The sequence below is a fragment of the Suillus fuscotomentosus genome, assembly GCF_016647785.1.
Source record: "Suillus fuscotomentosus strain FC203 chromosome Unknown F5891scaffold_105, whole genome shotgun sequence".
NCBI lineage: Eukaryota > Fungi > Basidiomycota > Agaricomycetes > Boletales > Suillaceae > Suillus > Suillus fuscotomentosus.
In genome coordinates this window covers 28475-52086 of record NW_024539617.1, presented here as the reverse complement: position 1 = coordinate 52086, position 23612 = coordinate 28475, and the positions used below count along the sequence as shown (strand labels likewise).

Sequence of the window (23612 nt, the reverse complement as noted above, 5' to 3'; positions counted from 1 at the left end):
CTATTCATATGATGTCATATTCCATTTGGGCCAGCCTGCTGTTGCAGCCTGTAACTCTGGGCCAGCCGGCATATATGGCACCCATACTCCAGTCGGCCGGACAGGCTGTGCAGTCTGTATACAGCAGCCAGCCACTCATCCCACATCGGCCAGCCTGCTGTTGCAGCCTGTAATATAGGGCTGGCTGTACATCATCTGGTATGTTTAGAAGTCAAGTAATTACATTATGAAGCCATCTTCAATATCAACTTGTCATGCTCCATTTTCCCTCAAAACTCTTTATGCCCTCAGCTGCAAACTCAGCCCACATGGAAGCCTGCTTTTCAGCATATGCCCTATGCCCATTCTTGATGCTTTCATCTGCCCTTGCTCTCCACTCCGACTCCTGGTTCTGAAACCACTGTACTGTCCAACACATTTCATGCTGTACTAACTTCAACTCTTCGCTCCAATGGTCATATCATGCTTTTGCTTTCAACCAATTCACTCGATAAACTAGGAATGGAGAACATAAGCTCAGTACCTTAATAAAAATCAGATAAGATTAAAACTCACATTCATTCATCCACTTGCTCTCTGGCTGTCCTCTGCACTGTTGATTCTACAAAACCAAGCCAGCCTATCAGAACCCTGACCATGCCTATTTTCCTCAGTGACTTCTTTGCTCACTGTAAGGTCCTCAGCCTTTAGGACTTGATATGATGCCAATGTATCAGAATCAGCCCCTAATCGTTGCATTGCTGCCCTTGATCGGCGATATTCTCGAGCATGTTTGTTGATGGCCAAGGTGATTTTTCGAAGTTCCTTTGTTGATCTAGTACCCTGATGATGGACTGATTTGTTGGAGTGCGATTTCTCCCGAAATATCACAGATCTGTCGCCAAGAGCTTGACGAAGCTTTTCCAAGCTGTCATTTGCTTGACCCTTTCGAAGCTCTAGTTCTTCTTGCTGTAATGCCATGATAACATCATCCATGATGACATCAGATGCCTCCCATGACGGCATCCAAAGTTCTGCAACCTCTGGATGAGAGTCAGCATCATCTCCGAGGTCCAAATTACCATCTTCCTCTATATCATCAATTCCTGAAAAAATAAGTCCTTTAGCCTCCCCCAGGCACAGTTCAGGGTCATCATGTTGCAATCTCTCTCGCCCTTCTAATTCCATACCATTTGTTATAACCACCGCAGTTTCGTGGAATTTATGAATCCGAGACAAGAGTTTCTGTCTTTTTTCTTCTATAATGATTCTCTGAGAAGCAGTTGGATTGTCTGACTGTTGTCTTATAGAAGATCTCAGGGTGTCTCTAGTAATATCATTTGAGTCAATCATATTTTGTGAACTTGAATATCTAACTGAGTATTTTCTATATTGATACCCTCGATCAACCACGAAATGGCCCCAGTCCTACCATGGGAAGACAGTTCATTTTCAGTCAACCTCAGCCTTATTTCAGCCATGGTTGGAGCTTTTAATGATTTGAAATGAGGACTCAACCAAAATTCAATTTTACCGAACTTACCTTTATCCATCTTAAGCTGATAGATGTCAAGAAGCTCACCATGATCAAGAGCTGCTAGTTCAGCTTGCTTCTTCCATTTCTGGACATCATTTGAATTGAGAGAATTTGTTAATTCTTCATATGGACCCTGAGTGTGGTTAACACCCTGTACAGCTTGATGATACTTTTTCAGTAATGATTTAACTATTTAAATGTCATGTTAGTCAAAGTTAACATTTTGAAAGTAAAGGCACTTGCCAATTGCGACAAGCTTCTTCCAATTAGAATCCCTCATATGGTCATCCAAGACTTCCTTTCTGTGAGAGAGAGTCATGGATCTCGCAGTGGGGGAAATCTTGTTAAATGGGGCCCAGAGGGTCTCCAAGATTTCCCCATCAATATGACCAGCTCCTGTGATAAAATTGAGGCTGTATCTAGCAAAACATGGTAGCTTATGAGACTCAAATGAAACTTGCCAACTGCTGGCAATATTTTGATTGATTGAGGAAGAGATAGGTGGTAGCTCTGATCCACCTGGTCATGGAAGTTGACACTCCACTGGCATGCAACATCATAGATTATGAGTGCACTGCCAATATTTTCTGATGGATATTTCAATGCATTGCAAATAGAATAGTCCATGTTCATTTGCCTGACTAGATAGTCAGCAAAGGTGGTAATACAATGATGTAACTACATACCGTTCTCCTTTCTGAAAGTCTACTACAGAATGAGGAACAAAACATCCATGCCTAGCACATGCTGTTGCCCCAACACCGGTAGCTCTTAGATTGCTTCTCTGAACATTAGCTGCATTCACAGCACGGTGATTGCTACAAGATGATTTCTGAGATTATCTTAGATGTTATTTTCCAAGGAAATGTGTCATGAAATATGACAACTTACCTCATTCTTTTCGATAGATTCAGTTATGTGAGCTTCATAAGGTTCTTTTGTTACCATGTATCCCTTTCCATCTGCCAGTGAAACATTATCTTCCGGAGTCTTCATCTTCATATGTTGTGCTGTAAAATTTCCATCGACAACATATCTTTGCATAACCAACCAACTACATCCACCAAAATTAGCTTGTTTAGCAATTTTTTAATAAGGAAACTTACTCATCATAAGAATCCTTCCAAGAAGAGGGTAAATTGATGCCAGGCTGGGGACATGCTGGACAATAAAGAGCTAGATCCCCTGGTGCAGGAGATCTGTCTGTCTCATGCCCAAACCATATTCTATTCATCAAATCCCTCCATATACGGGACACCCGCATAAGTTCACGGTAACGATCCTTTTTATCATGTAAGTCAGAAGTACAATGATACAGAAATTGCTCACAGATATTTTATGAGGGAAAACATTGTTGGTGAAATGTCATAGCTTTTGATAGAAACTCATGGCTGAAGTCTTGCACTCCAAAGCATCTATGAGGAAGTGATCTAGGACATCGAAGGTGAAAGCAGATTGAGGGCGAGTGATGCTGGCAGGAAATAACCTCGCTTTTAAGAGATGTAGGTGTCTGTCCTTATCAGCACCAGGACACTGACACCAGGATACACGGTGTGAATAAACTCCAGTGGAATGCACAATCACCAGGTTGGACAATTCTAACTGAGTGTCATAAATAGTATTCCCCTCTCCATGTCCAAACACATCTTCCATTGCTCCGAGATCTGACCAGGGTGAGGGGTTGGACTGCTGCAACAAATTGGGGCAAGAATGTCCACCATGGCCAAGATGTATGATATATCCATGGTCCTGTAGAGTAGTAGACTGGTAGAACTTGCCATTCCAAAGTTGAAGGTTGTGGAAGGGATGGTGCTGGTGGGTTTGACAGCACATGAGGGACACCAACTGTGCTCTCCTGAGCAGGACAGACAACGAATAAAGCCCTCCTCTTCTCTACAATCCTCACATTTCCCATTGTTGATCAGCTGTTCCAACTCCAACAACACTGAAAGATATTCATCACAACAAGGCAAGTATTGCTGAAGAAAATCATTTTGGGTCTGCAATATTAGCAAATTGTTGATAATGGTGTCAAAATAACTCACTTTGGTTTTTCGTTGGATATCATTGGAGCCTCCTATATCGAAATCACCATACACCTCTCTGTCATATTCCACCAGAGAATAATCTTCAGTACGTTGTTGTTGTTTTCGTTTCAAAGGTGAGACTGGCTCTGTTTCGCTATCAGAGTCTTCATAGACAATTGAGGCATTGGCTTCTCTCCACGTATTTTTTTCCCCTTCGAGTTTTTGATGATATATATGTATACTTGTAAGCACCCCGTTTTCTCTTTGTTGAACGAGTATCAGATGAAGATGGAGCTACTCTGAGCCTATTGTGCCTCTGTGTGCCTTTTGAGCTCATTTAGATTATGAGTGAATCACAATGACCGGAGTGCAACATGAATTTTTGCATGGCTACATAATCCCCCCCAAAAAAACAGCAAATATCTTCGGGATGTTCCATTACTATTTTCTACACATTTTCTCCCTCTTACCCTTCTGCCTCCTTCCTACTAACTCTAAAAAGAAGCTCCGCATGGGAAAACCTGGCCTTGGCACCCCCACCCTGTTGTGCACAGCATCCTTCATAAAGTGGGCAATTACGAACCTTTCTCCATTAAGCCAGGGTCCAACAGAGTGTTCTAGCACCCTTCCTGAGATATAAACCATTGTTCCAGGAGAATAATCAAGCTCTGCTTTGAGGTCTTCCAAGGCCAATGTTGCATGATGGTTTCTTCCCAAACTGACAAGAAGATCTAACAGTGAAGGAGATCCACCAGCATCTCTGTGGCTAAATGTGACCCGATTAGCAATGATGTCAAGTCCTGAAAAGATTGAGGGCCAATATTCCACTGGGGTAGGTTTTTTTGGGGGGCGTCGCACTTCCTTGATGACCTCACAAAATGCTGAAATGCCAGCTTGGAAAAGATCTGGCGCCACCACAGCAGTTATAGCATTCCATAGAACTTCTGATGTTGTCAAAGCTGCCATCCATTGTTGGACCTTCTTCGATCTATAAGACTTTGATGTCACCAATGGATCCATTAGTCGCTAAGAATAGAGTTAAAATTAGACTAAAAATAAACACTTGGTAAAAATACAATACCTCTTGTCTTTGCATGAAGTATGCAGGAACCACTGTTATTCTACCAGCCCCAAACTCCCCCCCACCATCTGGGACCATATAGCCCTCATCCCTCCAAGTGTTCTTATTTTTAAGGGATTTGAGAAGAGTATCCCTTAAGCCAACAGTGATGTGGTTGACATGCTCCTGATTATTAATTAATTAGCCTTGAAGGGGAATCCCAAACCAGAAACATACTAGGCGAGAAGGTGTCAAAATATTAGGGAGGTAAACCACTAAAAATTTTCCGTGCCTGTCTATAACTGTTGTTGGAACCGAAATTTTGCCAAGCACTACTTCAGGGAAGAACTTCTTCAGTCTATCCGTTTCAGCAGATGGCAACCCATCCAGATTTGGTGGTGACAATTTGACCTTATCAGCATACCGGTCCACATCCCAATCAATATTGACTGTAGTTCAGCATGTAAATTCATATACAGCCATAAATTTCTCTTCACTCACTGGGGTTGACCATGGCATGTGCAATGGTCAGGGCGGCCCGGGTGATTTCATATTCTGAAATTGACCCATCATTGAAGGTTGAATTATCAGCCGGTGATTCCAAGCACTGCTGAAGCTGTACTGCTATTCTCATCCTTGATTCCCTCATTAATTAATAGTCGGCTACAATCAATACTAAACCATAGTTACCTAGCTTTATGCAGTAATTCAGTTTCAACTCTACCATCTTGAAGGACACCTAGTTCAGATGAATTGCCCATGATCTCTCCAACCCTCCTAGTCAGAGCTGCCACTAGCTCAGTTGTCTTGCTTTTGAGGTTGTCCATTATGAAGAAGAGGAAATGAACCAAAGTTCTCGCGATCTGCGCTAATGTCTTGTTTGGTCGAATTAAGCATGATGTAATTAGACAATCAGACCATATGAAGGCAAATTTATTGTGACATAATAATCTAATATGGTCTGATTAACTTGGCCCCTTTAGAGCCATTTGCAGAACGCCAGGCCAAAATTGTGGCAAGAAGTATTTCAAATGGCAAAGATATATTGAATGGATTTGTGAGGCTGTCTAGCCAAGCTGACTCGCTCAGTATGAGAATAGTCAGATTATTCACTAGTCTTGTACTGCATACAAACATTATTGTGTCTTCCTTACAGTACAAGAATAGTGATGAAGACAATACTCTCTTCATGTACACTCTGTGTGCGAGAATAGTCAGATTACCATCCTGTACTGACTGTACAAACATCTGCCACTAAGAGGACCAGTAAAGCTGGATGGCGTGCTTCTGGAAGTGTGAAGAGTCCCTCATCTGCTGCTCTGTCAGCATCTGCTCTCAAGCACTCTGCTACTGCAACCATGAAAACATAGTGCAAGAACAGAGAAATAGTTTACTATTCTTATACTGGGTGAGCTCACTCACCTAATGTGAGAATAGTCCGACTATTCACTATTCTTGTACTGGATGCCAACATTATCTTATCTTCCTTTAGGCAATAGCATGGGTATGAGTAGTTTGTGGGTTAGGTATGGGTTATCATCTGGCGACCTACCACTCTAGGTCATGGGTATGGGTGATTTCCTACATAGTTGTATGACTAAAGCATGGTCATGTGGTATGATGTAATGTAGCTCATTTGGACCCCCAGCTTTTGAAAGCTGGGGGTCCAAATGAGCTACATTACATCATATTACATAATCATACAAATTCTGTTGCCTATTACATGATGTATTGGTAACTCACTTCCTTACAGTACAAGATCACAACAGACTGAAATATTAAGCAATAAGGATTATTCCTTTGTTGCAGCGGTGAAATTCTAATCTTTGGACGGTATTGCCCTTTATATCACTCTCACACAATCACGTGACTTAAATTTTGAGCAAAAAGTTATGAGTCACATGACCAAATAATTTCCATCAAGGGCAATACATTTGCGCTGCTTCATCTAATCTAAAGTGTACAAGTGTGAAAATTTAAAAAAGACACAAAACTAAGGTAAGTGATGCAAGACATGGATGGAGGGGCCCTCTCCATCCAAGCCTTGCACCCTACAGTACAAAATATAGGTAAAAATGTGCAGTCATTGATAATCTAGTGTAGTGAGTGAGTATGAGACTGAATATGAAATTGGCGCTTACCAGATTAGACCAATGAAGGAGTAGTGAAACCCAAAATACGGAATAATTGATAATCTAGTGTAGTGAAAGTCAGTATGAGACTGAATATGAAATTAGCGCTTACCAGATTGAACTAATGCAGGAGTAGTGAAACCAAAACCATCTATAAGGCTGGAGAAAGACATGCAGTTAGTATTAGAGTATGTAGGAAAGAGAGACAAAAAAAAAGGCTCAACAAACAAGGCAGGTGCGCCAAAAGCTAGAGAAAATGCAGTTAGTATATGAGTATACATGAAGCACAAAAAACAGGCTCAACAAACAATGCAGGGGCGCAAAATCTAGAGAAAGAAATGTAGTTAGTGTTCTAAAGTTCAAGGCGCCAATCCCTGGGGACATGGATAGCCAAGAACACATCCCCCAGATCTCAAAGTGTCAGGCGCCAATCCCTGGGGATATGGATAGCCAAGACAAAGGCGCCAGTCCCTGGGGACATGGATAGCCAGGAACATATCCCCCAGATCCCAAAGTAAGAGGTGCCAGTCTCTGGAGACATGGATAGCCAAGGACCTAAGAACAAAAGAGAAGTAAGAGGCGCCAGTCTCTAGAGACATGGATAGCCAAGAAACAATTCAAACAAAGGAAAAGAAACTGACCTTGAGGCGCACTATCAAGAAGCTTGATGTGTGCCAGCTATCAAGCGCAGCTGGGAATAACAAATGGCAAGTTAGTACTGCAACAAAGGAAAGGAAACTGACCTTGAGGCGCACTATCAAGCTTTTGCTTGATAGTGCGCCAGCTATCAAGCGCAGCTGTGAATAAAAAATGGCAAGTTAGCACTACAAAACATAAGTAAAACAAAACATACTAAAAGCGGTTGAAATTTAATAGTAGCACTGCCTTTGACCACTTGCGGCTGCAGTCTGCAAGTGGCCAAAGGACAGGCCACAGGATATGAGTGGATGATAGAGCATTAAGAGAGTGAGGTTGGAAACATGGTTGAAGTTGAGAAAGATGAACCATGTGAACAATATTGACGGTTGATGTATTGTTTGTTTATTTGTTGATGTTTGCACCGGCCGTTCCTGCGCACAAATCCTAGGGAGCAAATAAGTCCACAATCGGACTTTGCTGATAGACATCACGTGCATCTTTGATTGGTATTTGCACAAGTTTCTTTCATCAACGTGTCTCTTTTGTCAACGTGTTCCTTTTGTCAACACGTCTCTTTGTCATGTGAGTTTGTTTTGTTTGTCCCATGTGATATACTGACTAGTTCTTGGACATCTCAGCGCGTCTTTTTTTCAGCGCCACTTTTCTTTAACACATCTCTTTGTTAATGTAAGTTTGTCTTTGTGTGGCCTTGTGATATACTGACTAGTTCTTGGACATCTCAGTGCATCTTTTCATTAGCGCCACTCTTCTCTAACATGTCTCTTTGTTAATGTAAGTTTATGTTTGTGTGGCCTTGTGGTATACTGACTACCGGCTCTCTTTTTTCAGTGGATCTTTGGTCAGCGCATCTTTTTGTCAGTGCCACTCGTCTCCAACGTGTCTTTTGAATGTGAGTTGTCCTTATTTTGTTTTTGTATGGCGCATGCATGGTATACTATACTGACTACCGGCTCTCTTTTTTCAGTGGATCTTTTGTCAGCACGTCTTTTTTATCAGTGCCACTCTTCTCCAATGCGTCTTTTGAATGTGAGTTGTGCTTATTTTGTTTTTGTGTGGCGCATGCAACTCTGCTAACACTGTCTACAATTCTAGCATTTTGCGCACTCTCCCTCATCAATAATGGCCCGCACCAAGAATACCGCCAAGAAATGTACCAGTGGCTCAGCGCCACGTGTCCTCCTCCAGATCTCAAGAGTGCGACTCTCTGGAGGGGACCGCCAGAAAATGAAGGCTTTGAGCACCACCAGGGGCGCCTTACCTGTGGGAGGTGGAGACTTAGAGAAGAGGAATAGTCAGCATGAGGTTAGTCTATGTTCTGTCTTCTATCTGCTAATTCACTTTATCTTTCTTATCAAGGCTTTGACCGCCACCAGGGCCGCCACCAGTGAGGACTTAGAAATGAGAAGTGCTCACAATGAGGTGCGCACATTCTCTCACTCCTCTATTTGCTAATGTACATTGTTCTTCTTATACAGTGGCTCAAAAAAGTGTCCCAATGTTTGTAGGTTTTCATGTAATTGTGTTATTGCGAGCCAGGGTGTGAGAATCTGACTAAGTCAAAGGGAGGTCCCAAAAAGCTCCGCTTCTCGGCTACAATTATGTCCCCTATAGCGTGAGAATCCATTGACGCCGTGCGAAGATATGGCCATTTTAATTAAGTGACTCATTGGGACACATTTTTGAGTTTGAATCAATTATACATAATCTCTATAATTCTAGTACTTAGTGTTTCCTCCCTTAGCTTTAATGACTGCTGCTACCCTCCTAGGCATACTTTCTATCAATTTCTGACACTCCTCCTTAGCAATCTTTCCCCACTCTACTACAACTCTCTCCCATAACTGAAATAGTCCATTAGGTGGGTCTTGATAGGCAGCAAGCATTCTCTTGAGTAATTCCCAAAGATGTTCAATGGGATTGAGGTCTGGAGACTGTGCTGGCCATTCAGGTGCATATGCTGCCATCTTAAGATGGAACAAAGTGCCGCCTACTTTGTGAGTTTTTTTGTCTGTTGTTCATGCCTCATTGATAACATCACATTACTACAGGGTTTCTATAAAAGCAACGGCCTTCCCTTCTTGGACAAGTTCCTATCTGTCACTGGTGCACTTGAGGTGTCCGCCCATGCTGAAATATCGGCGGCTCCAGTCATTTTTATTCACCTTATCCTTGTCGACTTCGGAGTGGCTGGTAGCCCATTTGAGTTTGCTCACAGCTTCCTTAAGCCATACTACTCCGGCGATGGCATCAAATATATCGAGGTCTACTATGACATTGGTACTGATGTCAAGCTCGCCCCCTACAGAACCCACATCTGCCAGATCATTAAAGGTTTGAAGAACTCATTCACCTGGGAGCGTGTTGTCATCGGCTTGTCCACTCACACTGATGAGGACTTCGGAGACCCTTTTGCTGGGTATGGAGATGATTCAAAGGGCTATGTGAGCACTCCGGTCAATGATGTAAATTTTTCTTTCTTTGGAACTGGCCAATAGTGACTATTGTTACAGTTCTTGGATATAATCCTCCAACCCTGGCAAAGTATCATTGACCATGCCCAAGAATCATATCTCTGGATGCTATGCTGCGGCTCCCTTGTCAACAACCTAGACTCATTTCATGGCTTGCAAGAGGCTGTTGTCCGGTAAGTTTTTTTTTGCCTTTATTTGACATGGTTTATCTAATATTTCCACAGACACAAATTAACCGGTACCATCGCCTTCAATGCTCCTCGTTTTCAACCTTCTTTTGCCTCGCACTTGTTCATTTCATTTACTGAGAGGGTTCTCATTGAGCAGTGCCCACTTCAGTTAGCTTTCAAGGATATGCTCTCACAGTCCTGGGACCTAGGCAGCCACTCTGATATATTTCTGTTGACCACTGTCAAGGAGGGCGGTGTAGAGAATCATGCCTCTCATGGCGTGATATGGCAGTTTCCACTAAGGGAGTATACAGCACCAACTCGCAGCACCACTCTGTGTACTGTCCACAGCAATTCCTATATGAGGTGCAGCTTTCCCGTGCTTGCGCCAGCCATCCAGATGCATCCATCCACTGTCCACCAAGCTCCCTAGTGCGTATATTTCCATTTCCTTTATTAGCATAGTGTTCCACCTTTATTTTTATCGTGGACTCTCACCCATATATATCCTTACATACCTACTCGGTAGCGCTTCGGCTCCGCATGACCGCGCTTAGGCGCGCTATATAAGCGCCAGCAGTACATACTATTACTGACTTACTTTTTCACCCATCTTTACTTACCTACTTAATACCTAGAAAGTCGCAGTAGAAACCTATTCATTAGCACATCTCGCACTCACATCTCTATCTTGCATTATATCATCACTTAAGCTTAGTCTCTATCATTTCCGCATATGCGCACGCGCTTTCCCACGCTTCGCGCTAATACGCGCGCGTGTTCCCACGCTGCGCTCCAGCGCATACCTCTAGATCTTTGCTGCACTCACTTCCCCTTTAGGGTCGAACGCACTTGTCTCCTCAAGTAACGCAGACTAGGCAACACTCGACCTATGACATTTTTAGATACAGTTAGGAGCATCTTTTGTTCCTCTCTGTATTGTTGTTTCTACAGCGGCCTTAATATTTCTAGGTTTGCATGGGCTAATGTGGAGGTCCGTCCTTGGGGCAACCCCTTGCCTATCCAATGCAGTGGGTGTGGTAGGGTTAATTCTTGGAGGTCCGCCTATGTCAAGGACAGTAAGGCTTACATTTTTGAGTGCAAAAATGACTCTTGCAAAGTAAGCCACACATTCACTCAGCCACCAGGGTCCACAGTACTCTATTCTGGTAGGAAGAATGGTAGTACCTGGTTGGATATTCCATTGGAGGCGCACTTAGCTTAATTTACATGTTTTTTGTCTTACACTGTTCTTTGCTCATGTTATCACTGTTCTGAGTTTGAGCAATCTTTTGTTTTTCATATCTGAATCTTGAGATTTGGTGTATAAACTAATGTCATTAAGTTTGAGTTGGTCAGAAAGTGCAACCAGTCCACAACTCACTTGACAACAGATCAACAAACCATGTCACATGATCAAAACACGGTCATGTGCTCATCAGGTGACAATGGAATGTTGGGGTCACATGTGACCCCACCATTGTCACCTGATGAGCACATGACCGTGTTTTGATCATGTGACATGGTTTGTTGATCTGTTATCAAGTGAGTTGTGGACTGGTTGCACTTTCTGCAAACTTATACTGGCCTACGTTCTTGAGGCTTTTGCATATAATGGCTGACTGGACACATGTATTCAAGAGTGTTTTGGATGAGCACAAGGTTGCCTATGTTTCTGCCAAAGGAAACACTTCCAAGAGGGCTACAATCCTCAAAACCATCAAGGATACTATAATTGAAACTGATCGAGCCAAGGATCCTTCTATAATGCTTCCAGACAAAAACTTTCGGAAGGTAGGTTTCCAGTGTCTTTATATCTACAATAATCTAATTTTATAGGCTATTCGTACATATTACTTGCGGTTCCTGGAGGATGATGAAGATCGGGACCTCGAGGAAAAAATCATACAGGAAGGTCATAAATTCCCATCTGGTCCAGGGATTGTCACTGTAGACATGGTCAGAGACCGAGAGGATGACAAGCCTCTGGATGCTGCAGCATTCAAGACTGAATTATCACCTTTTGATGTCGCTCAGAAGTTGTTTAAAGAAGAAATTGGGGAGTATGATAAGAAGCATCGTGACACCTCTGACCTGAGGTCCATGGGGACAAGGACAAAGCTTGTCCGGTCCTGGCACAATGCCCTCTCACCAGATGTGCTTGAGGAGCTCAGACTTGTGGCCGAAAAGTGGAATAATGAAGGTGCTCATTCTGACGTCAAAGACAGGTATTTTTTCAATACTACATTGATATATTTAAGATAACCTCATGTGTATCTACAGATACCGTGGCCGACACCAGAAGAAACTTATGGAGGACTTCATAAAGATGGCAGGAAGAACTATGGGTTTACATCTTGTGATTCTTGCAGCTCATGATCGAGGGGAGGGAAAAATGCCTGGAACAACCATGTCAGTGTTATGTTTTCTTTTCTCATCAACATTTATATTAATGAATTATGGGCTTAGCTGGGAATCCTGTCCCAGGAAGTCGAATAAAAATTTTACTCTCACATCCAAAGAAAATAAAAAATGGGCAGGAGAGTCTCAAGACCGCCTTGCTGACTGGCTGACTGAAGCAGAGTACAGTAAGTCTTGGCTACTGTAATTGATTTACTTGTGAATGATCTAGCAGCAGGCATAGATCCTGAAGACCGATCTGACAAGGAAGATGAGAACTTGCCCGATTTAACAGTGCATGTGGACGATGAGGGTTATCCTCGCCTACCAACAGGGTTTGAATCTCTCATGCTCAAAAATCAGCAGAAGGTTGTACGAAAGGTCTTTCAAAAGGCTTATGGTGATTTATTTCTATTTTTGAAGTCATGTATTTTTCTGACAGTTTACATTCAACAGCGGTCATCTCAAACAACCCTCAGGCTGCAGTCCCCTGGGGTCATATCACTCAGGATCCAGACCATTACCTTGACATGGACTGCATCCCTCGGAATGTGGTCATCAAGGATCCTTCTCACCTGCAGAAGGACGCCATCAGCACCATTTTTTTACTTTGGAAGTTCCGTGCTAATCGTAATGAACCAATTTTACGATTCGTTGGGTATAAGGAAGGTGACTTCTATGATTCTCTGGCTAAGAAGGGCGATGTAAGTCAAAAACCAAGGAAGAACCGAAAATATGTGGAACTATCAGATGATGAGGACGAGGTACTGAAGAAGGTCCCCCAAGCCAATCTTTCTTCAGATGAAGAGGAAGACTTGGCAATAGGTCCGAGCCACACCTTGTCTCTTTCCCATTCCTGCCCGAAATTCCATATGGATGGTGATACAGTTGGTTATCTTCAGTCCCTCTCCACTCTCCCATCATACCATCATCTGTTGGCCACAGTTCAAAAGCTTGCCGAGACAGTATGTATAATTCATGAATTTTGTGATACAGCACTGAATTTGACTTGTTTTTGAAAGCAAACTACAGATTCTAAGGGCAAAGCTAGGAAGCAACATCTGCCTGGTTGGTCATCTTGGATGTGGTCTGAGGAATATCTACCTCAAAATATGCACTATGATATTCAGGCATCCTTCACTGCTTTGAAGGAACTAGAGAGCTATATCATCAGATCTCATGGTTGGGGTATGATTGTTGTCCTTGGACTTGGACTCCTCCTTCGTGAGTGTCGCCGTGCTCAGGAGTATGAAGCAGATGAGGCCAGAGATGACATATCAGAATATTTGGGCGCCTCCATCCTTGGCATTCAGGTAGGGGAGAAGATTGAGGAGGCAATTACTAGAATTCAGGTGAAGGTGGAGGCAATGCTGCCAGATGCTCATGAGAAGCAGATGTCAGTGAGTGAAGAAGTTCATATGAGGCGTCTGGAGAACAAAAGGCAGGTGAAAGAGAGGAGGGAAGCAGAGCAGGCAAGGGTTGCTGCAGAGAAGAAAGCTGCTGAGGAGAAGAGGGCTGCTGAGGAGGCTCGAGTGGCTGAGAAGGCTCGAGTGGCTGAGAAGGCTCGAGTGGCTGAGAAGGCTCGAGTGGCTGAGAAGGCTCGAGTGGCTGAGGAGAAGAGAGTGGCTGAGGTGGCTCACATGGCTAAGAAGAGGGCTGCTACATTCAAGAAGGCAAGTGGTACTAAAGCTGGGGGAAAAGGAAAGGGTAAGCGGCTAGCAACAGATGTGAATGATTCACCCATGAAAAAGGTGAAGACATCTGCTCCTCCTGCCCCTCATCATTCTGCCAGAGGGAAAGTACCTTCAAAGAAGTATGAGGACTGAGAAACTAGTATTAGCACAATGTCTTAGAATTTTCTTTTTGCAGTTTGTTGTCATATACACTTTAATTTTCATGTCTATATTTATATTAGCACTGGGGATACTTTACTCTATGTATGATATGGTCTATGTAATTTATGCAGGTGGTTGTAATAGGCCTATGCACCTCTGCTGATTGCACAGGTAGGACGGCCTGCCCCACAAGAACATATTGGCCTATTAGGCCAGCCAGTCTATACCATATGTAGGGCCTGGGCGGCCGTCACCTGATATCATATTGGCCCATTGGGCCAACTAGCCTGTGTGGCATGTAGATCAGGTGCGGCCGCCCTACTGATCACATTTTGGCCCATTGGGCCAGCCTGTTTGTGCAGCATGTAGGCCAAGGGCGGCCGACCCTTGATAATATATTGACCAATTGGGCCAGCCAGTTTGTGCAGCATATAAACCTAGGCCGGCTGACCTCTGATAACATATTGACCAATTAGGCCAGCCAGTTTGTGCAGCATGTATGCCTAAGCCGGTTGACCACTGATAACATATTGACCAATTAGGCCGGCCAGTTTGTGCAGCATGTATGCCTAGGCTGGCCAACCACTAATAACATATTGACCAATTAGGCCAGCTGGGTTGTGTAGCATGTAGGCCTAGGCCAGCCCACCATTCATAACATATTGACCCTTTGGGCTAGCCTGCCTAGTCACTAGGTAAGGAGTGTAGTTGTAGACAGTACTTTTTCTTCTCAATATGTCATAGAATTTGGGTCACCATCTATATCATCCTATATGAGATGAGTGAGGTTAGCTAGACCTAATACTATATGGAATCTTATGTTAGATTACAGTGTACAAGACAACCTGCATATCTATCCAGGATGCATGGTAAGTCAGATCTACATGAATATGCTGGTTTCACTAATATAAGTAATGTAGGAATGTCATTCTCTATATCAGGTATGAGCTTGCAGGAGTTCTCCATCATTAGCCTACATAGGTATGGCAGAGACATTATTGTGTGTCTGGAGCATCGGCCTGCACAGGTAGTGCAGAGACATTACTGTGTGTCTGGGGCATCGGCCTGCACAGGTAGTGCAGAGACATTACTATGTGTCTGGGGCATCAGCCTGCACAGGTAGTGCAGAGACATTATTGTGTGTCTGGGGCATCGGCCTGCACAGGTAGTGCAGAGACATTATTTTGTGTCTAGGGCACCGGCCTACAAGGATTTTGCATGGCTGGCCTACACAGGTGGTGCATAGGCCGGCCGGTGTCCTGTACATCAGGTTTTTCAGGCCAATGTACATGTCCTATCAACAGGTTCTGCAGTGCTATAAGACTGAAAGGTGTGGACGAGGAAGGCCATAGCCAAACAGCAACCCGCCCTCATGACTGCCATCAGAAAGTTTAATTTATATTGTGAGCAGTTGGAATCCCATTATGACATATCTTCTGGCATTCCGCTACCATCACCTCTTCCAATGAAGCTTGCAGACTTGCACGCTGATCCCACACTCATGGAAGACATGTGGATCACCCCTTCAGTTGGTGAGGTACCTCGGTGGTTGGAAGATTATGAGGTGAGGGATGGCATACGCGCACTTCTTAAGCATGATCGCTGCCAAGAAGGACAGCTGTGACTTCACACTGAGGCAGACAATCTGTGCTGTTTTTTTGGAGAAGAGTTAGCCGCACTCGAACTCGCTGTTCATTGTTCAGGAAGTACGTATTAATATATCAAATTTAAGCTTCATTTTCTGATGTCAAATCTGCAGGTGATCATTTTACAGCTACCCTGCAATGGCGCCACAGCAACTTCCTTCGGACTCAATCATGCTGGACCAACCCGCTAGCATCTTCGGCACAGTTTGCCACCCAGGTGAACAAAGCACAATGAATTGTTCTTGGCGTTTCTGGCGACTCTCTGCATACCACCATCACCTCAACCCATACTACTACATTAGAATCGCCGGACTTAGAGGGTGATGATGATCCAACTTTCACTGAAGATATACCGCGTGTCAACTCAGACCAAGCTGCCCTCGCAGACCTTCTGGAGGGTGATACGGGGCCCTTAGATCATGACGATGCCAATGACACCACAAAATTTGGCAACATTGTTGATGTGAACGTTCTCCAGTGGGATGTCTCTAAGGTAAAGTTGCTTGCTTAAATTAAATCTGGCTTTTGTAACTCATTTTGTTCTTCCAGAATCTTCTAATCGATGACTACATTCCAGCTTTTGAATCAAACATTGTCATGCCTGGCACCCTTACAGCGCAAGTCTGACCTCCCTGTGACGGATTTCCCCATCAGATTTTTGAACCGAAAGACATTGACATTCTCCGTTCACCTACAGCATATCTCAATGACATCTGCATTAACAGTTGCGCTGCTCTACTCTATTCCGAACTCAAAGTTCCCAACGTCTCTTGCGCGATACTCTCCACTCATGAGCTTCCACGCATTCAATACAATGTGCCTGATGAAGTCATCTGGCGTCAATGTTCATGGACACATTATTGGGAGAAGGACATATGGGTGCTTCCTATACATTGACCCTCCCGCATTGGGCATTGGGTATTTTGTGCCATTTACCTGCCCTCCAAAGAGTTGCACCTCTTCGATAGCCTTGGGGATCAAAAGCCTTGGAAACATGACGTAAAGGTATGTTCTTATTATTAACATCCGAATAACAAAATGAATCACAAAAAGGACATAATGAAATTGATTGATTGGCTCATTTTGCTGGCGCACAAACATCAGTATCACCTTCCCGTTGACTTCAAAGGATGGGTGGCTCGACAACTCAATGTAAGTCTCTTCACCTGATGAGTCCGACTGGTCTCATTTCATTCAGATTCAACCTCTTCAAACCAACAACCACGATTGTGGCATCTGGGGTTTAGCTGCAATCATTGCTGTGCTTTGTGGGTGGCATGTCACAGGAGTATGCGAGGCTGACATTGGTCATTTACAGTATTATCTTAGCATCCTTGTACTTTCTCTACCATCAGATGTCCAGGAAATGTCTTAAATCTGTTGTATGATCAATTACCCGCCCAGTGTAAGCAGTGTGGTGTCAGATTTTCGGATGATACACTAGGAAAGAAAAAGATGAAGGATCATCTTGACATGCACGTTAGACAAAATCATAAAGCAAATCAGAGCCTTGGCCGTGGACATAGTCGTAGTTGGTTTGTTGACCTGATTTCCCTTTTTGTCGGACCCCAAACATGCTCACCATCTTTTGCAGGATTGGGTTAACGAGGGTCGTGTGGATGTGAAGGGTTGATAGTCCTCAGCCTATGACCAATAAGGCTGCACTTGGGGTAGATGCAGCACGACATGATGCTGAATTGCGCATGCACCACACTGGTGGTTCGTTGTTGTGCCATCGGGCAACGAAGCGAAGCCCTTGTATATATTATACTCGCTGTCATGGTCATACATATGGATTCTTGCCAGTAGCTAAGCAATCTGCCTCTCGTCGGTAATCCAAGATTGTTCTTGCTAACCCTTGCAGGTAACACTTGGCCACAAGCTCATGTCTCGAGCATCCCTGCAAGTTGGCGACACAAGCACAAATCCCCTCCCAACCTGCAACCAACCTCTTCTCCACCTCTCGAATCTCCATAAGATTCTTGGAAGTGTCTCCCGCCTTATACACGTCAGCGCGATGGCTGCAAGCCTCTCTTTGGATGTGCAAGTACTGTCTGTGCATCACATCAACAAGGTTTTCCGTAAATTGTGCTTCCTCTGGCGAGTTGAGTGGAACTGGATAATTATAAGGAGGGGGTTTATCCCACTGTGAGAGATCGGATTCATCAATCAAGTCAGAACCAGCATAGGATTGGTGAAAGAGATAGGAGTCGGGAAGAGGAAGAGTCGCGAATAGAAGCAGGGAGGATGTCAGAGAGTCTGGCAGCTCGCTGACTTGGATGGTTGTACGAGCTCCACGTCGTCCATGATGCTTGACATAGGCACAGGCATTCTGAGCTTTGCAAGTAATCTTACCTCTGTGGCAACAGTAAATCATGATACCAATGCACAGAATATTTACAAGATACTTGCCGTTCTGACTGAGAATAAGATGCTTTTTGACGCTTTCCAGCTGTCAACTTCGCTTCTAATGTGAAGTATTTGGCTCTGTGGCCCATGGCGGGGATGGATAGAACAATCATGAAAATGTTACAAGTAAGACCGAAGTTGGTATTGAGTTCTTACTGCCGTGTTCCTTGCGTACCCATCGAATGTAGTGTAGTCATCAAACCCATAGTTCTCATCCAAACTTTGGTACTAGTAGGATGGGGCGTGCTAGTGGAATCTATGAGACCAGTTCAGATGGGATTGTTGGCAGCAAACACCTGCCGGTTTGTCTTTCAAATTTAGTATGATTTTTATCCCTGATGTTATTGGCTCGCAACTGTCATTCTGGAGGCTGAAGCTTCTAGAAAACCCTACGAGCTTCCTCTCCATTACTATTGGTTACCACTCGCTCGTACATCCCCACATTTCGTGCATCTTCCAACATCCAGACTCTATATGATACCGCATTGAGGCCTACTATCAGTACCACGGCACATCAAGGGCACACCTATGATTGGTGTGTGAGGATTGATACATCGATGTAGATCATAATTTGCCTCCCACCGCTATATACTTTTTGATGATACACTAGGAGCAACTATATGTGCTCGATTTCCCATTCTTCCTCCAAATGCAGGTACAAAGCTCAGTAGCCCTAGAACATTTTGCATGAGGCTATCATGCCCACTGATGGAGGCACCAGTGGTCCTATCGAGAGCATTTCACAAGTGGCTATCGTGCCTACTGGTGATGGCACCAGTGGTCCTAGAGCATTTCACAAGTGGCTATCGTGCCTACCGGTGATGGCGCCAGTGGCCCTAGAGCATTTCGCAAGTGGCTATTGTGCCTACCGGTGGCGGCGTCAGGGCCACGCAAGAGGTGCAACAGAATATTAAGGGGTGTTGTATTAATAGATGGTAGAGAGGTTGAGTCTCTTAGACCACTTTTCCACGACATAGAAAGTGGGTCTCTTAGACCCTTTATTGGTACCAAAAAGTGATGCCTGAGGTGCCATATGAAAAATTGGTGGTTTTTTCAGACAACATGAACACCGTAGCATTGTTCAACACCCTGGCGGCCCTTCCGCCTTATAACTGGTTGTTGATGGCAGTCGTTGATGTCTTATTGACGTCTCATGTTGATCTCTGAGTATTTTTTGTACCGGGTCATCATAACACGGTTGCTGACTCTCTTTCTCGCTGGAAGAACGGCGACGCTATCCAGACATCTCCTGGTTTGGAGATTTTGCCCTTTGAACCCCCTCGGAATACGCTGGGGGCAGCGAAAAAATGATCACTATTTCGACCAATGCCAGGCAGCCCAAAAGGGAAGCTTGGTCCTTGGAATGTCTCATTCTTGAGCATTCTATTTCTCTCGGTTTGGCTCCGGATACATCTACGATGTGTTCATATTCATCTCATCTCAACTCATATCTGTCCTTTTGCGCGGCTCATCATTTTCCCGTGGAACCTTCAGTTGACACCCTATCCTTTTATGTTGTGTATATGTGTCAACACATTCAGCCGCGCTCGGTTGAGTGTTATCTGTCCAGTATCGTTAGCCAGTTGGAACCCTACTATCCGTCTATTAGGGAGATTCGGCAATCTCAGCTTGTACACCGTTCTCTCAAAGGTTCGGCTCGGCGCTTTGGTCAAGTGGTAGTCAGAAAGCAGCCGTTACTAAGGGAAGACTTGGTATGGGTTGTGAACACTATCATTAGACCACTGTCATTTGACAATCATCTCTGGCTTGCCCAACTTCTGGTCGGGTTTTTTGGTCTTATGCGGCTGGGCGAATTGGTATGGCCTGATCAGCTTGACCTTCAAGATTATGCCAAGTTGTCTCAGCATCATTCAGTTTGCTTGGATACAGACCACTTCTCATTTCTTTTACCCCATGATAAGGCCAACATTCGGTTTGAGGGGAATCAAGTTCTGATTCAGCATTCAGTTGGAGAGGATGATCCGCTCACACCTTTCGCGACGTACCTCAACATGAGGAACTGCAAGTTCCCTCTACAACCTTTCCTTTGGTTGTGTTCCAATGGTAGACCGCCCTCTCGGGTATGGTTTATCCGCCGGCTGTGTCACTTCTTCGATGCCAGAATTGCAGGACATTCCCTGCGAGCAGGTGGCGCAACTTCTTTTGCTGCTGCTGGTGTACCTCTGGCCAGTATTCAGCGCATCGGGCATTGGCGCTCTGACACTTGGGAGCGTTACGTTCGAAAAAATCCTGTGCTATTGCAGGCTTTACTCTTTCATGAACGTGTGTCTATTCATGAGGTTCAGGCTTGATCTGGTGCGTCTCTTCCATCACTTCATTTCAATTATCTTTATCTTACCTTTCTTTCTACCCTCCCTTCCCTCCCTTATTTTTTAACACCGTTATAGCGGTCGAGACTTCATGTTTTTGAGGGGATGGTATTGTTTTTTCAGGTGTTTTTCGCTTTGGCTTTCTCGGTCCATGTATTACTATATGATTGTGGTGTTTTCTCTTGGGTTCCTCTTCCCTAGCGTATCTTCAAGTTGGTTCAGGCTCACTTGTCATGTATTATTAGTCACAATCTTCATAGGGCTCTCTGGTGCCTACAGGGAGCCACTTTTGCACCGGTTATTCACGCTCCACACTTTCTCTGCCTTCCGCACGGGCCAATTAGACGTTGATGTCTCACAAGTATTTTTCAGCACGAACATTTGGACAAGAGGTATGTCAATATTAATACTATCACCAGAACCCGTCTTGCTAATAATCCTTTTGTAGGTCAAATTGGTCTGGGTGAGTACAGTCTCATGCCAGAGGAACATACATGAAAGTACACTTAATTACAGAGACAATGGTGGTTGCTCATGACAGTGCTGTATCTCAGTGTATGTAGCTTGTTTGTTGTGAGTAAAATTTGGGCTGACTTAAAAGTATACTAGGTGCGTTACCTTGGAATCCTATCTGCTGCGTATGTTCCGAAGGCAAAATAATCGGTGTTGTGCTAATCGTCTATCTCTTATGATCAGTCTGTCCATGGTTGGTGTGTGTCCTTGGTACTTTCACTGTCATCTCTTCTTCTGACCAACGGCATCAGTTGGTGTTCTGACCATCTCGCTGACAGACACAGTGAGTCTTCTGCACAAATGCCTGCCATTCCCCTCAAATTAACTGTGGTGTTCTGTAGCAGTGGGTGCGGTTCTTTGCTGACTTCTCAGTCCACTAATGGCTGCCACGCTATACTATCAAAGATGTGAGTCTGTTTGGAGTCTGTGCTACCTGAAACTGCTTGCTGATCGGATTTGTCAGGCTGGATGATGTACACTATATGGGTTTGGTTGGTTTTTGTGGTATTTGTGATGCTGTGGGGTGAGCTTTGCACTTGCAAGATCTCAGTGATATTGGAATGACTGAAACATGCTGCAAGTCATCATCATCACTCGGTTGCATGCCATGTATCAACAAGACAGAAAGATCCTGATATTTCTCGTTGTCACCTTCCTGGCGATCAACACTTTTGATGGAGTGGCAACCGTAATGTCAACGATGCATACTTCAGGAGGTACACTTAATTGTGGATGAAAACGAATGTGCATGGGGCTCATTGATGGATACCAGAGGAACTCATTCTCTCCAGCACCTACCAGTGCAGGATTAGCTATACAGGAGATGTCCTAGTTCTGGATTCCGCTATTTGGATACTCTACATTGTGTGGGAGGTCCTCACACTATGTCTTGCAGTCTGGATTGCGGTAAAACACTTCCATGAACTGCGATTACATGCGGCAGGAGGGATTATCGGGGACTTTTTTACGGTGTTGATGAAAACTCATGTGCTCTATTTTGTGAGATAAGTTCATATTGTGATTATTGTTCCCTTTTTCCACTGAAGGGTTGGACTTGGTAGCTTTGTTGCTCTCTCTTGCTTCAACCTCATTATTGAATTCTCTCCAACATTTTCAATGGTATGTCAATCTTTCACTTACCTCTACATGTGACCACGATCTATCATTTCTATAGAGCTAATATCTCATAGAAGATCAGACTTTGTCTGGCTTGTTTCAGATTTTGGAGGTCGTGCAGATGTTTGTGTTAGGACCACGGCTGATCCTTGGCATTCGAGAATATAATGCTAAACTAGTCGCTGACTCCGACACAGCAACCCACATGACCTCAATCACTTTCCAAGAGTGTGCGCATATATCAACTGGCAGTAGCATGTAATGCTCGGTGAAGTTGTCTGCTCTGCAGGGAGCACGGAAAATTTGTTGGTTTATCTCCATTCCAAGCCTGGTTGTCGTACTTAAGTAGTTCTTTAGTGTCACAAAGTAGATTCAAATTAAGGAGACATAGATTTGAGCAATATAATGTCAGGAGCAAGGCAGGATTCTTTGAACGTCAAGCTCGAATCAGCGGGCGTGCAGCCTCAATCCGCATGGGCCAGACACCTGCGACTGCTGCAGATGTAACATTCAAGAATAGAATGAATTGACGTAGGTGAGGGATTCAAGATGATGTCGGTGGAGAACCATATGTTGTCATCCTGTCGCTAGACAAAGGAAATGGATGCTGTTACGCACTCAAATAGATCTGTTATGCGGAACCCTAAGAGGGGCGTCGTCCGCTAACGTTCGTGACGTAACCGGAAGGGTCCGGTGTAGCGACTGAGACTGGCGACGTCGAGTCGGCAGATATCAGAGACGCGCGTGTCACGTGACTTCTAAGACAGATGTCTTCAAAGTCACTGACGTTCTCAAAGTAAGGACAGTCTTGTCCGAACGATGAGGTGGTCGATCGAGGTAGACTTAGGCGCGATGAGCACCTAAGAAAAGATACTAGAGACTGAAGCTGAAGGGGCTTCAGAGGGAAGTATGTTCGAGGGAAGATTGAGTAGATTCAAGTTAGGGAATCTAGTACAGAGTGACCGACTACTTATACTAAGTGGAAAGGGTTGAGGGCAAGGCTACCGTACTGTAGGTAAGGGCAAAGGGGAAACGGAAAGGGTATAGGTACGATGGTGGCAGAGCCTTATTAGTGATGTAAGGTCGAATGCGGAATGAGACCGAGAAACGTTGGAACGAGCCAACGGTAAATGATACAATGTGCAGCATGCACGAGTCAAAGGAAAGATAAGACAAGATAAGGAAAGCCACATTGGTGGCACGAGTCAGAACGAGTCATAGCCCGAAGGCACGTGCGCACGTTGGTGCGATAGGAGGGGGATGAGGGACGGGAACGGTCCCGAGGATCCGGTCAACGGATAGTCGGTAGAGAAGTGCGAGCCGGAGG

The 23612-nt window shown here is 44.3% G+C and overlaps 4 protein-coding genes across 4 annotated transcripts; 3 read left to right on the top strand and 1 right to left on the bottom strand.

Annotated features, from left to right (window-relative positions):
• On the bottom strand, window positions 1–5430 carry F5891DRAFT_1196677 (uncharacterized protein; the record flags this gene model as incomplete). Its single annotated transcript, XM_041368337.1, has 14 exons — window positions 1–114; window positions 670–1306; window positions 1357–1468; window positions 1523–1649; window positions 2036–2153; window positions 2203–2348; window positions 2408–2570; window positions 2623–2798; window positions 3562–3697; window positions 4127–4569; window positions 4625–4789; window positions 4841–5052; window positions 5105–5238; window positions 5294–5430. 14 exons carry the CDS (start codon window positions 5428–5430, stop codon window positions 1–3), a joined length of 2820 nt encoding a protein of 939 aa, XP_041218801.1.
• A 3084-nt stretch (window positions 5431–8514) lies between these two features.
• On the top strand, window positions 8515–10469 carry F5891DRAFT_1196676 (uncharacterized protein; the record flags this gene model as incomplete). Its single annotated transcript, XM_041368336.1, has 5 exons — window positions 8515–8697; window positions 8752–8814; window positions 9444–9857; window positions 9906–10039; window positions 10091–10469. The coding sequence occupies 5 exons, from the start codon at window positions 8515–8517 to the stop codon at window positions 10467–10469; spliced, it is 1173 nt and encodes a 390-aa protein (XP_041218800.1).
• A 1181-nt stretch (window positions 10470–11650) lies between these two features.
• On the top strand, window positions 11651–14262 carry F5891DRAFT_986071 (uncharacterized protein; the record flags this gene model as incomplete). The annotated part of the gene is made up of 8 exons (XM_041377688.1): window positions 11651–11830; window positions 11876–12264; window positions 12320–12448; window positions 12506–12624; window positions 12669–12836; window positions 12893–13261; window positions 13382–13401; window positions 13459–14262. The coding sequence occupies 8 exons, from the start codon at window positions 11651–11653 to the stop codon at window positions 14260–14262; spliced, it is 2178 nt and encodes a 725-aa protein (XP_041218799.1).
• Window positions 14263–19795: 5533 nt separating this feature from the next.
• F5891DRAFT_918980 (uncharacterized protein) lies at window positions 19796–20524 on the top strand (the record flags this gene model as incomplete). The annotated part of the gene is made up of 1 exon (XM_041373754.1): window positions 19796–20524. A coding segment is annotated over one exon (729 nt), but the record flags the coding sequence as incomplete, so codon positions are not given.
• Window positions 20525–23612: the final 3088 nt, after the last annotated feature.